This window comes from Amia ocellicauda, chromosome 12, assembly GCF_036373705.1.
Source record: "Amia ocellicauda isolate fAmiCal2 chromosome 12, fAmiCal2.hap1, whole genome shotgun sequence".
NCBI lineage: Eukaryota > Metazoa > Chordata > Actinopteri > Amiiformes > Amiidae > Amia > Amia ocellicauda.
Genome location: NC_089861.1, coordinates 32607520 through 32620663, shown reverse-complemented (window position 1 = coordinate 32620663; position 13144 = coordinate 32607520). Strand labels below are relative to the sequence as shown.

At 45.1% G+C, this 13144-nt stretch overlaps 1 protein-coding gene across 3 annotated transcripts; it reads left to right on the top strand.

Moving 5' to 3' along the window:
* The first annotated feature begins 470 nt into the window (after nucleotides 1-470).
* On the top strand, nucleotides 471-11681 carry LOC136764968 (zinc finger protein 691). 3 transcript variants are annotated; one of them, XM_066719373.1, is made up of 6 exons: nucleotides 471-677; nucleotides 1536-2098; nucleotides 2476-2630; nucleotides 5739-5998; nucleotides 6098-6428; nucleotides 10276-11681. In XM_066719373.1, the coding sequence occupies exons 2-5, from the start codon at nucleotides 1605-1607 to the stop codon at nucleotides 6425-6427; spliced, it is 1239 nt and encodes a 412-aa protein (XP_066575470.1). In that variant the 5' UTR covers nucleotides 471-677; nucleotides 1536-1604; the 3' UTR covers nucleotide 6428; nucleotides 10276-11681. The 3 variants fall into 3 exon arrangements, with proteins under 3 accessions (XP_066575470.1, XP_066575469.1, XP_066575468.1); XM_066719372.1 differs by having other exon boundaries at nucleotides 671-811; XM_066719371.1 differs by lacking the exon at nucleotides 471-677 and adding an exon at nucleotides 835-1175.
* Nucleotides 11682-13144: the final 1463 nt, after the last annotated feature.

Genomic DNA, 13144 nt, shown 5'->3' with positions numbered 1-13144 from the left:
ACATGTATTTATTTATTTATTTATCTCCTGTGCTAACATATTTAACTTTAATTACCCCCCACCCCAGGAGTAACACAGGAAAACCTCCTGCTCTTCTACTGAGTTCTGCTGCGAAGCATGTGTGTAAACCCCACACCCAATCTGTCCCCCTCTCCAAGACACTATTATACATGTGATCCACAGCTACATCCCACAGCTACAATAATATTTTTTGTACAATATTATATTTACACTGGTTTTGAATCTACAGTAAATATGTGATTTGAAAGAAATACACATGTAAAACATTTTTTAAGTATTATTATGGATTTCCTTGCCAGGTGTGCAACTTACAAATACACATAATAAGTGAAAATTACGTTAAAATGTATACGTACACCATTAAAACATGCATCTTATTTTATTGTTAAACTGGCAATCTTTAAAATAATATATTTCTGATGTAATTTGCCATATATAGCATGAGATTCGTAAGATCCTTCATGACATGACTCAGGGGCGATTCACACCCCCTGACTAGGTGGCGCTGCCCATGCAGTGAGCTCTGTCTCTGATTAAAACACGTCTTTGTCCCACAGCGCTCGCATATTGTTTTGCAGCCGCAACTGCACCAGCGCAGTTCCTCTTGAGCAGCTGCGCGGCTGTGCAGACTTTTTAGCCTGTGAATGCGTGACCTGGTGAGTTCACGCATGCGGATAACTTGGACATGTTTGTCGCAGAGTCTGTGTAGATTCTGCGCAGACTCGGCAAAGTAAGCGTGTCGTGAACGCAGCCTCATTCTACATCTTGACATAAACGGCAGCGGACGGAGGTGAGGGACAAACACGGAAGAAGATGCGGAAGATCGCCTGTGATTGGCGGGCGAGGGCGCGTCAGATGGCGACCGGGGCAGTGTGCTTCCGGGTGTCGCTGGCGCTGCGTGTTTCTAGTGTAGCTGTTAATTCCTCAAACATCATGCATCATTGTACACAACAGACGCTCAAAAACACGCCAAGAAATATGCGTTGTGTTATGTGCATTTGCACGTAATCTCCTTTACGAAATAATTACTATTAGGATTATTACTATGTGTTTGACACTTGGGGATGTTTGCAGACGTTTTATCCCGACACATTTAAAAGTCGGATTAACGTCGCTTTAGAGAGAGGAAAACCGCATGTGTGTGCAGAGGAAATGTATGTGCATTACTATTATTATTATTGTTGTTGTTGTTGTTGTTGTTTACTTGGTGCAACCTCTCACTGTTAAAGCTGATGCTCCTAAAACATTTTTGGGGGGTTTATAATTATTGATTGAGATATTGTAAGTGAAATATATGTTTGTTGACCGCTACCATTTCTTCTACTGCTTCGCCACTGTTGTCCCTGTCACTACTACAGCTGTGTAAACTGTCCCGGCGTGACGACGTGTGTTTGTACTTCGAGAGAGAGTATTTCAAACAAGGTTTTGGAGACCTTACATTTTTTTTTGTTGTTGCTCATTTTAGTTTTCTACTGCTTTACATTGACTCTCCCCCCTCTCTGTCACACCAACAGGCTGGAGATTAAGGAGTCAAACACTTTGACAACAGAAAATAAAAAGCAATCACTGACAAACAAATACAAATGGAGTCTGTTAAAAGCATTAAAGAAGAGGAGCTGAGTCTGGAGTGGCCCCAGATTACAGCATCTGAAAATACTGAACTGGAGTCACTCCAGTTTACAGACTGTGGGAAATGCATTGAAAACCCATTCCTGACACCTAAAGTGGAGCCACTCCAGATCGAGCAGTGCACACACTCTGAGCCAGAATCACTCCAGATTGTAGATGCCAGATGTCCAGATCCACCAGGGTCAGCCCACGTACCAGCAGAACCCTCAGCTTCCTTGGAACCAGAATCATCCTGCAGTGTGTCCAGACCGCTCAAGTTGCAGATGCAGATTAAGGAGGAGCCTGAAGACCTGGTGATGGAGCCGACCTGCGTCAAAATGGAGCCTACACACCCGGAGCCACCACAAGAACCAGCGCCAGACATTCGGGTCAAAGAGGAGCCATCTGACCCGGTTCCAGTCCTGGTTAAAGACGAGCACCCCGTTCGGACACCATTTCCCATTGCACGGTAACCGTCCCCGACTGGCCACAGGCTCTGTTCTGCTGGGTCCGGGTCAGGTCTCTCGGTGAAGAGTGACCCAGAAGCCCAGCAGCTGAAGCCAGACCCAGACTGGACCGGGAAGACAGGACCAGGGCTGGATGGTGCCACTCTCGGTGCAGGGATGCTGGACCACTGTGTCCAGTCAGTCAGTGTCTTTCCAAACCCCCTCCCTCCCTCTCAGTGCAGTGTGAATGTACTTCTGTGGCCCATCAGTGTATCTCCATCAATCTCTCTGTAGTGTCCACTCAGTGTCTGTATTGACCATTCTGTGTGTGTCTCTCTCTGTAGTCATACTGTATGTGTCTAGTCAGTGTGTCTGTACTGACCATTTTGTCTCTCTGCAGTATGGACACTGTTACAGTGAACCTGGACGAGGTGGGCCCGGGGGGGGCCAGTGAGCCGAACGGTGGCATGATGACGGACGCCCCCCCGGAGCCCGACCCGGAATTCTACACCTTTATCGTCCCAGACCCCCCCCAACCCCCCGTCATTCAAACCTGTGAGTGCAGTTGTTTTCCTTATTACTGTGTATTATTCTAGTCATGACTAACTCCCTTGTAAATAATGTGTTAAAGGGTCAGTGAAGAATAAGGATTTTAAAATGATAAAAAAGCTGTTTCTACCTTCATTAGAATGTTATGGATATATGTTATGCATTGTATTTCTGAAAATAATAATTTATACTTTTTATTATAAATCATGATTTCTAGTATCACAAATTTCATACCAGATAACAATGCAAATTATTTGACTTTAGTTTTTTGTCAGCATAGAATGGGTTATAGTGTTCATAGTTTGATCTCAACAAACATTCAGCCCAGAAATAAAAAAATCACACTTAATCTCACATATTTGGGCTTTTCTATTGACACTGGCACTTTTAGTTAGTCACCCAAAACATAATGTGACAAATGCTGGGAAATGTCTGAAAATGCTTTCTAGTACAAATTATATGATGATTGTTGTATTCTTTAACTGAAAGACTGACTTACAAGAATAATCGGTGTTGTTCTACCTGACTGATATTGTTACTCAGAATGACATACTGTGACATTTCATATGGGATGATATCTACAGATAGTCTCAGCAACAAATATGTACTTCAGAAATAATTCTGTATTTAACCGTGAGTGAGATTCACTAAATGTGTCATTTGTTTATAATTTAACAGTAAATAATCAGAAGTGAGCAGTCACTTTGATGTAATACAGTTCCACTCAAGGCATAGGCTATTTGATATCTGATAGCAGTAAAACATTTTAAGATTTAAAAACATTAATCATTTTCAGCACATTAACTATTTTTTAAGTTATACAGGAAACATGTAAACATATGCCATTTAAAAAAATGGCAACAACAATGTTGTAACTCATTTATGACATGAAGTCAATTTAATTGATTAACATTTCAACAGATTAAAAAGTATATTGAACGTTTTGATATCATAACATTTTAAATATATAGGAATGATGCTATTTTTGAACTTGGATTTATATATTCTATTAAAACTTGCAAATGGCTTCATGGCATAAACATAAATTAAAACAATAATGACCATGATGCCATCTTGTTTATTTAAGGACATCAACACAGACAAAATTGCATTAAAACTACAGAGATAGTTTTATAAATATGTTATTGTGTTGTTAAAACAACATGACAATGTAAATGTGATGCCTACACGCTTAAAAATACTCCTAAAAATAATAATTATAAGTAAGTCATTCCAGATAACGAGTGACATTGTTGGATAATAGAAAGTGATCGTTTTCCAGTTTGACAAAATACAAGTTGTAACTTATGAATCAGGCAATTACTTACATTTATATATGTATTTACTTTACTTTGAAAATGATGATATTAATGCTTTTTAAGTGTTATCACAGAATTTTGTACCCTAGTGCACCAGTGCATCGAAAAGGTCAAATTATTAACATTTTAGGAGAGACTTACTACATTTTCTGCACAGCCTGGGGGTCCTTCATAATCTTCTGAATGATGTAACGTCCTGTTACATGGCTAGCAAAATGCATTCTGATGTAAAAATGCTCCTGAATGTCTGTTGTCCGGGATGACATTGGAAGAAATCCCAATACGGGGACAAAAGCTTTTTTTATGTAAAAATTAAATGAAATTAGGAGTCTTTGCAATATTTTTCTACATTAATGCAAACACTCACACAATTATGTCCAACTGTTAGATCTAAGGTTTTATAGTTGTTGTTTTTTTATGAGTTTTTAACATTTTAGTTGTGGACAGTTATCCGTTATGACATTTTGGATGATTGGAGATTAATAGCTCCTAAAATTTTAAATACTCATGAAAAGTACTCCTATCAGTGAATAAAATAGGAGTGTTGAGACATATTATTCAGTTTTAATAACAAATAAATACATGTAATATTTGTAATATGCTTGGTACACAAAAATGCATGTATCACGTCATTGACCCTAAAAAAGATGAGTGAAGGGAGATGGTGATCTGTTATGATACAGTGAAAAAGTTGCAATGGATGTATTGTTTTTAATTTATTGTTTTGCAGTTGTTGTTTTTTTATTAGTAAATACTTTTGATTGGCCTGGGACTTTAAACTGGAGTGTGGCTTGTTTGCCTGGTATCCATATCAGAGGAAATAATTGCTGAATAAATAAAGTCCTGCTATCTAGTGACCCCCATACATACAACCCACAGCGGTCAAGTCCTCTGAAAACGAGAACGGGTTGATACGCAAGTTACCACAATACTTTTGTTATCAGCATGTAGTTTGTATTTGGGTTTGTTGCCCTGGTTTATGGAATATATACAGTGCATCCAGAAAGTATTCACAGCGCTTCACTTTTTCCACATTTTGTTATGTTACAGCCTTATTTCAAAATTGATTAAATTAATTATTTTCCTCAAAATTCTACAAACAATACCCCATAATGACAACGTGAAAGAAGTTTGTTTGAAATCTTTGCAAATTTACATAAGTATTCACAGCGCTGTGAATACTTTCCGGATGCACTGTAATGTACCTTGAATGTCTGTGTTTCACAAAATAAATCTTCAATTCAATCTTCAATGTGGTGCTGCTCTATGTGGAGACGGGGCATGGCAGCGTGTTTTTCAGTGAGGGGATTCTTCCTGCATGGAAGTGATTCATGTTGTGCTTTGGGTGAGCACAGGCCTGTATTGTGAAACACAGAAATTCAAAGCTGTCTCCTGTCCTAGTTAACTCCTTTACCACAAGCCTCCATTTCTCAATTAGCAAAGGTGTATGAATTTGTGTATATATTTGACAAAATAAGGCTGTATGATTTACACCCTGTATACCTCTCTCTGCACTTCTCACTCCCCTTCCCCTCTCCAAAATCCTGTTTGTCTGCTCACCCTCTCGCTCACCCTCTCTCTACCCCTCCTTTCACTGATATGAATAGATCAGAAATCCCCATTGAATCATAGCGCTCTCCTCCCCTCTCTCAAGTCCTCTCTTTTTTACAGATATCAAGCCATAAGAAAATCAACAAAAACACTGAATTATCCCTCTCCCCGCTCTCCCTCCCTTCCCAGCTCTCAGACCATGTTAATAAACAAGACAATCCATATCCTCCCCTCTCTCCCCCAGACCAGCACGAGAACCTGCAGTGCTACCAGTGCTTCATCACCTTCTGCAGCTCCAAGGCCAAGGAGCGGCACATGAAGAAGAGCCACCGCGAGGAGTACAAGGCCCAGCTGCAGCAGGGCGACACGCTCTTCACCTGCTACATGTGTGATCGCAGCTTCCCCTCCTCCCAGGAGCTCACCCACCACCAGGCCCAGCACAGTAAGGAGGACAAGCCCTTCAAGTGCCCCCATTGCCAGCTCAGCTTCCGCACCTTCTCAGAGGTAAGGAGAGGGAGGGGGACTGACACTGGCTCCTTCTAAAGGATCAATCATTGCCTTTATTCCGTTACTCAAATTGCTCCCATGTTCTCTTCCTGTCAGGTGACCATGCACCGTCGGCAGGTGTGCCGTGAGAAGCTGTTTGTGTGCCGGGAGTGTGGGGAGACCTGCCGCAGCCACGCCCTGCTGCGCTCCCACCGCGAGACCCACCATGAGCACCAGGAGAACCACGCTGGGGAGAAGCACTTGCGGCCCCACAGCTGCCCTGACTGCCCACACAGCTTCCTGCGGGCCGAGCACCTTGAGGCCCACCGCGCCCGTGCCCACAGCCGTGCTCGCCACGCCTGCGCCCACTGCGGCATGAGCTTCGGCCGGGAGGGCAACCTGCGTGCCCACCAGCAGACACAGCACCCTGAACACAGTGCCAGATAAGGTAGAGAGAGAGGAAAGAGATGAGGGAGGGAGGGTTTGAGATCTGGGTGAGGATGGGAACAGAAAAGGGGAAGAATAGGGTGATCTGGGAGAAGAGAGGAGAGAGGGGGATGGAGAGAGGAGATGAACTAGGGGGCAGGGAGACAATGGCAGTGGAGAGGATGAGGGAGGGGAGAGGCAGATGCGTGGGATAGGAGTGGGTGGGGGCTTGACCCCTGATGTTGGTGTCAAGGCCGAGGTGTGGATTGTCTCACCATGACCTTCGCAGACAGTCCCGTCTCAGTGTCACAGACACGTTGTAGTTTTAAAATTATTTGATCCAGGATTTTTTTTTCTCTCCAAGTGACCATCATGTACATGTGTACATGTGTATTAACACAGTACCGGTGCAGTGCCATGACTAGTTAAAAATAAACTGAAGGATAATAATCGAATCGTAGCAGCCAATGTTATTAATATTTTATGAATAACTGACCGATGTTTCAGGCTATTGTTTTGTGAATGCTGTGCAGGGAAAATCCGCAGAGATAATCAGTATGAAGGTGAACACGATTCAGTTAACGTGTGTCCATTTACAAGTTAAATCAATGAATAAATAAATACAGCAGATCTGGGATTCCCTCTAAAACATTAAGGACTGGTTTAATAAATACGTCCATACACGCCATGACTGAGACCTGCTATATTGTAGCTGGATGATTCATCTTGAAACGTGTATTTTGTTTCAACTGTAACTTACCCTGGTTAAGGACGTCTGCTAATTAAATTATAAATAATACGGAAAAAGTATTGTTTGCAATTACAAGTCTGCAGACAGAGTAATAAATTAAGGGAGTCATGCTGTGCCGTTTAAAATACATATATACTAGCACAAATAATGACGATAATAATAACAATACATATTTGCTATTTAGTATTATTGTTGCACATGGAAATATATTCTTATGGGGACGTGCTTGTCTGAATATAATGTTGTCTATACACGTTTAGCTCTTCCTAATATCTCTGAACAGAAACGTATTTATTACGCTGTTTACAATCATGTAAAGCAGAAAGAATTAAATGGACACAAAAGTCCTTTCCACATCAGGCTGTATCGCTCGTAGTATTGCTCTCTCTTTCTGTTTTTAAAACGAAACACAAACCAAACCCACAATCGCTCTGCTCCTCCCATAAGAGGGACGGACTTTACAACGGCCTGGTTTTACAAAATAAAACGGCATGGCACGGCACGGACGCTTAAGCCAGTGAAACCGAGGAGAGAGAGAGAGAGAGAGAGAGAGATTTTGATTTGATTTTTAACCCCTTTATTTTACAAAAGAAAACTAACAATACACTTAAACCAAACTAGAAACATAAACAACATGAAAAAAACTCCCGACATAAAATCCCATCCTATTCTAAAAACCCACAATAAAAAACACACGTGCTACCAATAAAAAATTCAAATGAATAAAACCAGTTGGTTGGAGTGTCCAAAGTCAATAGCACAGAGGGCCTCCCCAATCTCCCAAATCCACAGAAAAGTGTCCAGGTCTCCCGTCAGGCTGTAGAAACTGTAATCCAGTCACACTCTGGACCGCATGAGAGACCTGAAGAGGGAGAGCGCTATCGGCACCAACCCACTGGCCCCCATTAAAATCCAATAAATCTCCCAGCCGGATCATGCCGGATCATGCTTAAGCAGGACCGACCTGAAGCTGCTGGAGAGCAGAAGTGGGCAGCTAAACACCGGGTTCCACAGCACTTGGGGTCTTGCAGCCGGAAGGCACTAGAAAGATCTACCAGCCCCTGCTACCCCTGCTGGAGCGGCAGGTACAGCACTGCTTTGTGCACCCAGTGCAGCCTGTCCCAGAAGAAATCCAGGAGCAGGGTCTGTATCTGGGACAGCAGGGCCGTGGGGTGGTCCAGACAGGCAAAAGTGTGCCAGAGCATCGAGGCCACCAAGTTGTTAATAACAATCGCTCTCCCCCTGAAGGAGAGCTGGGGCATCAGCCAGCGCCACACCCTTAGCCTGCCCTGCACCCTCTCCAGCAGGCCAGCCCAGTTCTCCTTTGTCTCCCACAAAGACACACCCAGCACCCGGGGGCCTGAGCGAGACCACTGCAGCCCCGCAGGGAGGGCAGGTCCAGGCCCAGCTCAGCCCAAAACTCAGAGAGAAACTCTGCAGTGAGCCCATCCAGCCCCGGTGTCTGGCCCTTATTGAGCTCCTGCATTGCACAGGTCAGTTCTGCCAGGGTCAGTGGGGCCTCCAGCCACTGGACCCCATCCTGTGGGACCTTAGGCAGACCTTGCAGAAACTGCTGCTGCTGCTCCAGGCTGCCCAGCTCTGCAGAGTACAACTCCCTATAGAACTGGGCGGCATGACTGCGCATCTCCGGCCCGTCCTGCAGCACGCGGCCCTCAGCCGTCCTCAGGTAGAGCATCACCCTGCTCTGCTGCTGCTTGCGCTCCAGCTGAAAGAAGTACTTGGTGGGCGCATCCATCCGTGTCAGGCTCTGGAACCACAAGCGTACCATCGCCCCTAGAACCCGTGTCCCCAGCAGCTCTGACAATGCCTGCTGCTTAGCTTTGAGGTCCTCTAATGCCCCCAAATCTACAGAGTCCAGGGCTTGGTGGAGCGCCTGAATCTCTCCTTCTAGCTCCTTCATAGATTCATTCAAGCTGTCAGTCCTATGTTCAGTGTACTGCTGGCAGAAGAGCCTGGTCTGAACCTTGCCAATGTCCCACCACTGCCTCAGGGAGGCAAACCTAGGGCGCTCTTGTCTCCACCTTTGCCAAAAGAAAATAAAAGAATCACAAAAAATCCTGTCCTGAAGCAAACTGTTATTAAAAAGCCAGTAGGCACTGCACAGCTGGACAGGAGGCAGGGTGACACTCATAGTGGTGAGACAGTGGTCAGACAGGCCGGTGGGGGTGATACGGCAGCCGATACCTGATACCTGATACCGATCAGATTGACATGATGTCTGAGGGTTTAAAATCTATCCAGCCTGGCCAGCGAAATAATGCTGTAACCCGGCCTCACCCAGGTGTACGGTGTCACCTTCAGGTTGGCATTCCTCCAGACATCAACCAGATTGTGCAGTACCTTCCATTTGTTTTGCCGACTGTGGACTGGCTATAAATGATTCCTATCTAATCTATAGTCCACAGTACAGTTCCAGTCACCCCCCAAAACCAGGATCTCCTCCGCCCCACAGTCTGCTAGTACTTTGCTGAGCACTGAAAACACTGACAGTCTCTCCCACAGCATTGGGGGCATAGATATTAATAAACACAAAGGTCCTTCCCCCGCTCTCAGCCTTTACCATCAATAATCTTTCACCAACCAAATCCCCACTCCCCCACTCACACAAGACCCGTGACTAAACACACTCTCTCCTTTCCAATCCCATTGCCACTCACACTCATTCACACTGTCTGCGTGCATCTCCTGTATGAATAAAACACTGAGTCTGTGTCTCTGTGTGCACTGCAGCAGTGCCATGTGCTTCACCACTGCCCTTCCACCGTTAATATTAATGCCCCCACACACAAGGTTTGTCATGGATAAAAATGAGAAAGAGGGTGACCGATAGACTAGAAAAGATACAGTGTGAAACAGGAGAAAGACATAAAAACACATGCTATTAATCATCATCATTAGATTGCAAAGCAGTCCTGACAACACTCTTCCACTTCTTCAACCTGTAGCACTCCGGCTCACTAAACTTCGCGAGTGCTGCATCCTGCAAGATCACTTTTGCAGATGCCAGGAACTGCTTTGCATCAGGGAAAAAGTTTTCTAAAATTACATTCCTCCTCTTCCCCTTTTTTTTCCCTTAAAAAATCCTTAATCCTTTTAGCACTGTATCCTGCAGTATCGGTGGAGACGGACTGGCTCTGGGAGTGATGTCCCCCTCAGCAGCACTGTCAGAGTCTGCGTTTTCCACAACTGTAGTGCTGCACTCAGACTCCTGGCACTGCAGCCGGTCGGACTCTTTGGGCTGAGACGGCAGGTTCCCCCAGACAGACTCCTCCGCCGCCCCACAGCACCCACACCATCTCCGGGCTCCTCCTCACCAGCTGCCCTCGCAACGTTCGCCTTTTTAGGCACTGTATCGACGGCCTCAGAAGAAGGTCCAGACCACTTCTGCTGTCTTTTCCTTGGCACTTTAAACCCGTCATCACTGGCAAGGTGTTCAGTCTCGGTGGCGGCCGTATCAGCAGCAACAGCAGCTCCCTCCTTGGCTAATGGAGCCCGGTGCTGCTCTGCAGCCTCCCCACTAGGCTCCCCACCGAGGCCAGTAGCGCTTGCCACCGCCTCCCTATCATCGCTCGCCTGGCCGGCAGAGCCGACACTGGACAACTCTGCCTGCTCCTCACATTCCTCTCGCCCCCCCCCCCCCCGCCGGAGCCTCTCCCTGAGCGCAAGAGCGGTTGATGTGCCCCTGCGCTCCGCACCTGAAACACCTCATGGTATCAGATGACATAAACACCACATACACTACCCCCTCGATCTTAAATTTCAGAGACAGGCTTAACTTATCGACGCCGTCTGCCAGCACCATGAAAGCCTGCGGTAGGAGAGAACGTGTTTCAGCTCCGGGGCGCTGCAGCCCAGTGGCACCCTCCTAATGGCGCAGATGAGCCGGCCATACCGACTCGGCTCCGCTGCCAGCAGCTCGTTGCTCAGGAAGGGGAGCACATTGGAAATAACCACCTTAAAAAAGTCCCCTTAACCGTGACCCCCTCCTCCACCACATCATTCACCAGTGCCACAGACCTCAGGAAAAACACAATGCCCTGATTCATTCGAGATGCAGAGACGATGTTCTGGAACCCTACCTTCCTACCGATCTCCATCGCACAGTCCTCCACCAACACCTGCTCCTGGGATACGAGTTGAACCCGTGCTTTCTGGTCAGGGTTTCGTAACTAAATGAAGGGGGGGTCTCCCCCCCCGCGACGCCATGTCGTTTTAAAACGAAAAACAAAACCCCTAAAAACTGAATTCCTTAAAACCAACAAATGATTAAAAGTATGTATAAAACCAGAAAGAAAAAGAGAGAGAGAGAGAACAAACTAATTTGGTGGGGATGTGAGAAAGCAAAATGAACACTTCTCCATGCAAGAATTTTTGGCGACACTCCTCTTTTCCTTCTTCCATACCCCCCTCCACGGTCACATTTTCTTAATTTCTCTTGTTTTTTTATACTTAAATAAAAATAAAAAAGTAAACGAATTAATAAACGAATGAATGACAAGATAATGGAGTCCACGTGAGTGTATTTTTTGCTGACGCACAGTGGTCGGAGGGGGGGCCCTGGCAAGTGTTTTAAGTTGGACTCTGAGGGTCACTGTTGATGGGCGTACACTGCAGCTCACAGATTGTACTGCTGCTGAGTCATGGACTTGACTGTATGTCTCCTACAGTAGTAAATTGTATAATACAGACACTAACATATCTAACACTGTGTCCAAGGCATTAACACAATACAGTACACACAACAGTGGTAAGGCTGCAGCTGATAAGCACTGTATTAGTGATCTGGAAAAATTGGTCAATCAGCCCATTAGAGAGATGGTGTGCACACCAAAACATAGGAAGGTTGAGCCCTTAGAGCAGGAAAGTGTAGAGAACAGCTGAGTTATATTAGGTCGTAACCACAGAAAAGGGCGAGCACACACCTTAGAAGAGACAACCTCAGAGGGTAATGGGACCTACTCTCCCCCAGAACAGGGAGGTAGTTATAATAGGAGACTTAATTCTCAGAGGTGTAGATCACACAGTGTGTTCTAGTGATAAGGAGACCCGCATGGTATCTTGCCTGCCTGGTGCTTAGGTTGCAGATCTCCCTAAACTAGTGGACGGGCTACTGGCCAAAGCTGGGGGGGAATCCACTGGCCATGGTCTCCACATTGGATCCAGTGACATAGGAAAAGGTAGGGCAGAGGTTCTGCAAGACAAATTTAAAGAGTTTAGTAAGAAACTAAAGAGTAGAACCTCCATGGTAGTTATCTCCGAAATACTTCCGGTACCACATACATGGCCAGGGAGATGGGCAGAGATTAGAAAGTTCAAAACGTGTAGGGAAGAGGGCTTTAGATTGATGGGGCATTGGTCTTTCTTCTGGGATAGATGGGACCTGTACAAACAGGATGGTCTACATCTAAACAGAAGGGGGGCTAATGCATTGGGAAAGCGTATGTGCAGAGTAATTCAGAATCTTTTAAACTAGGGACCAGGGGGGCAGGGAGCTCTAACAATGGGACATGTTCCACTAAGGAAAGAAAACAAAGGGAAACTACTAGTAGGAAAGTCCTGAAGTGTTTGTACACCTCAATGCCAGGAGTATGAGGAACAAGATATTAGACCTAGAAGCCACAGTGCTGGTGTGTGAGGGGTGATGGAAACATGGCTTACAGAAAATTATGGGGATGAATACAAGTTAAAAGGATACACACAGTTTAGGAGAGACATACAAAATTGAAGAGGTGGTGGGGTAGCATTATATGTCAGAAATGGCATTGAGGCAGAAGAAATCAAATTAGATCCTAGTAACGAAACAGAATCTTTGTGGGTTAAACTTTTCAATAAAAGACCCAGAGGATTAGTGGTAGGAGTGTGATACAGACCACCCAATTCAGATATTCAGAAAGAGGTTGCATTGTACAATGTAATCAGGACTGCATGTAGTAATGATGTGTCGGTTATAATGGGGGATTTCAATT

Bases quoted from the DNA above. Each gene is read 5' to 3' on its own strand.
- LOC136764968 (XM_066719373.1), top strand. From the start codon at position 1,605: ATGGAGTCTGTTAAAAGCATTAAAGAAGAGGAGCTGAGTCTGGAGTGG. The intron at 2,099-2,475 runs GTAACCGTCCCC...GTCTCTCTGCAG, and splicing joins ACACCATTTCCCATTGCACG to TATGGACACTGTTACAGTGA. The intron at 2,631-5,738 runs GTGAGTGCAGTT...TCTCTCCCCCAG, and splicing joins ACCCCCCGTCATTCAAACCT to ACCAGCACGAGAACCTGCAG.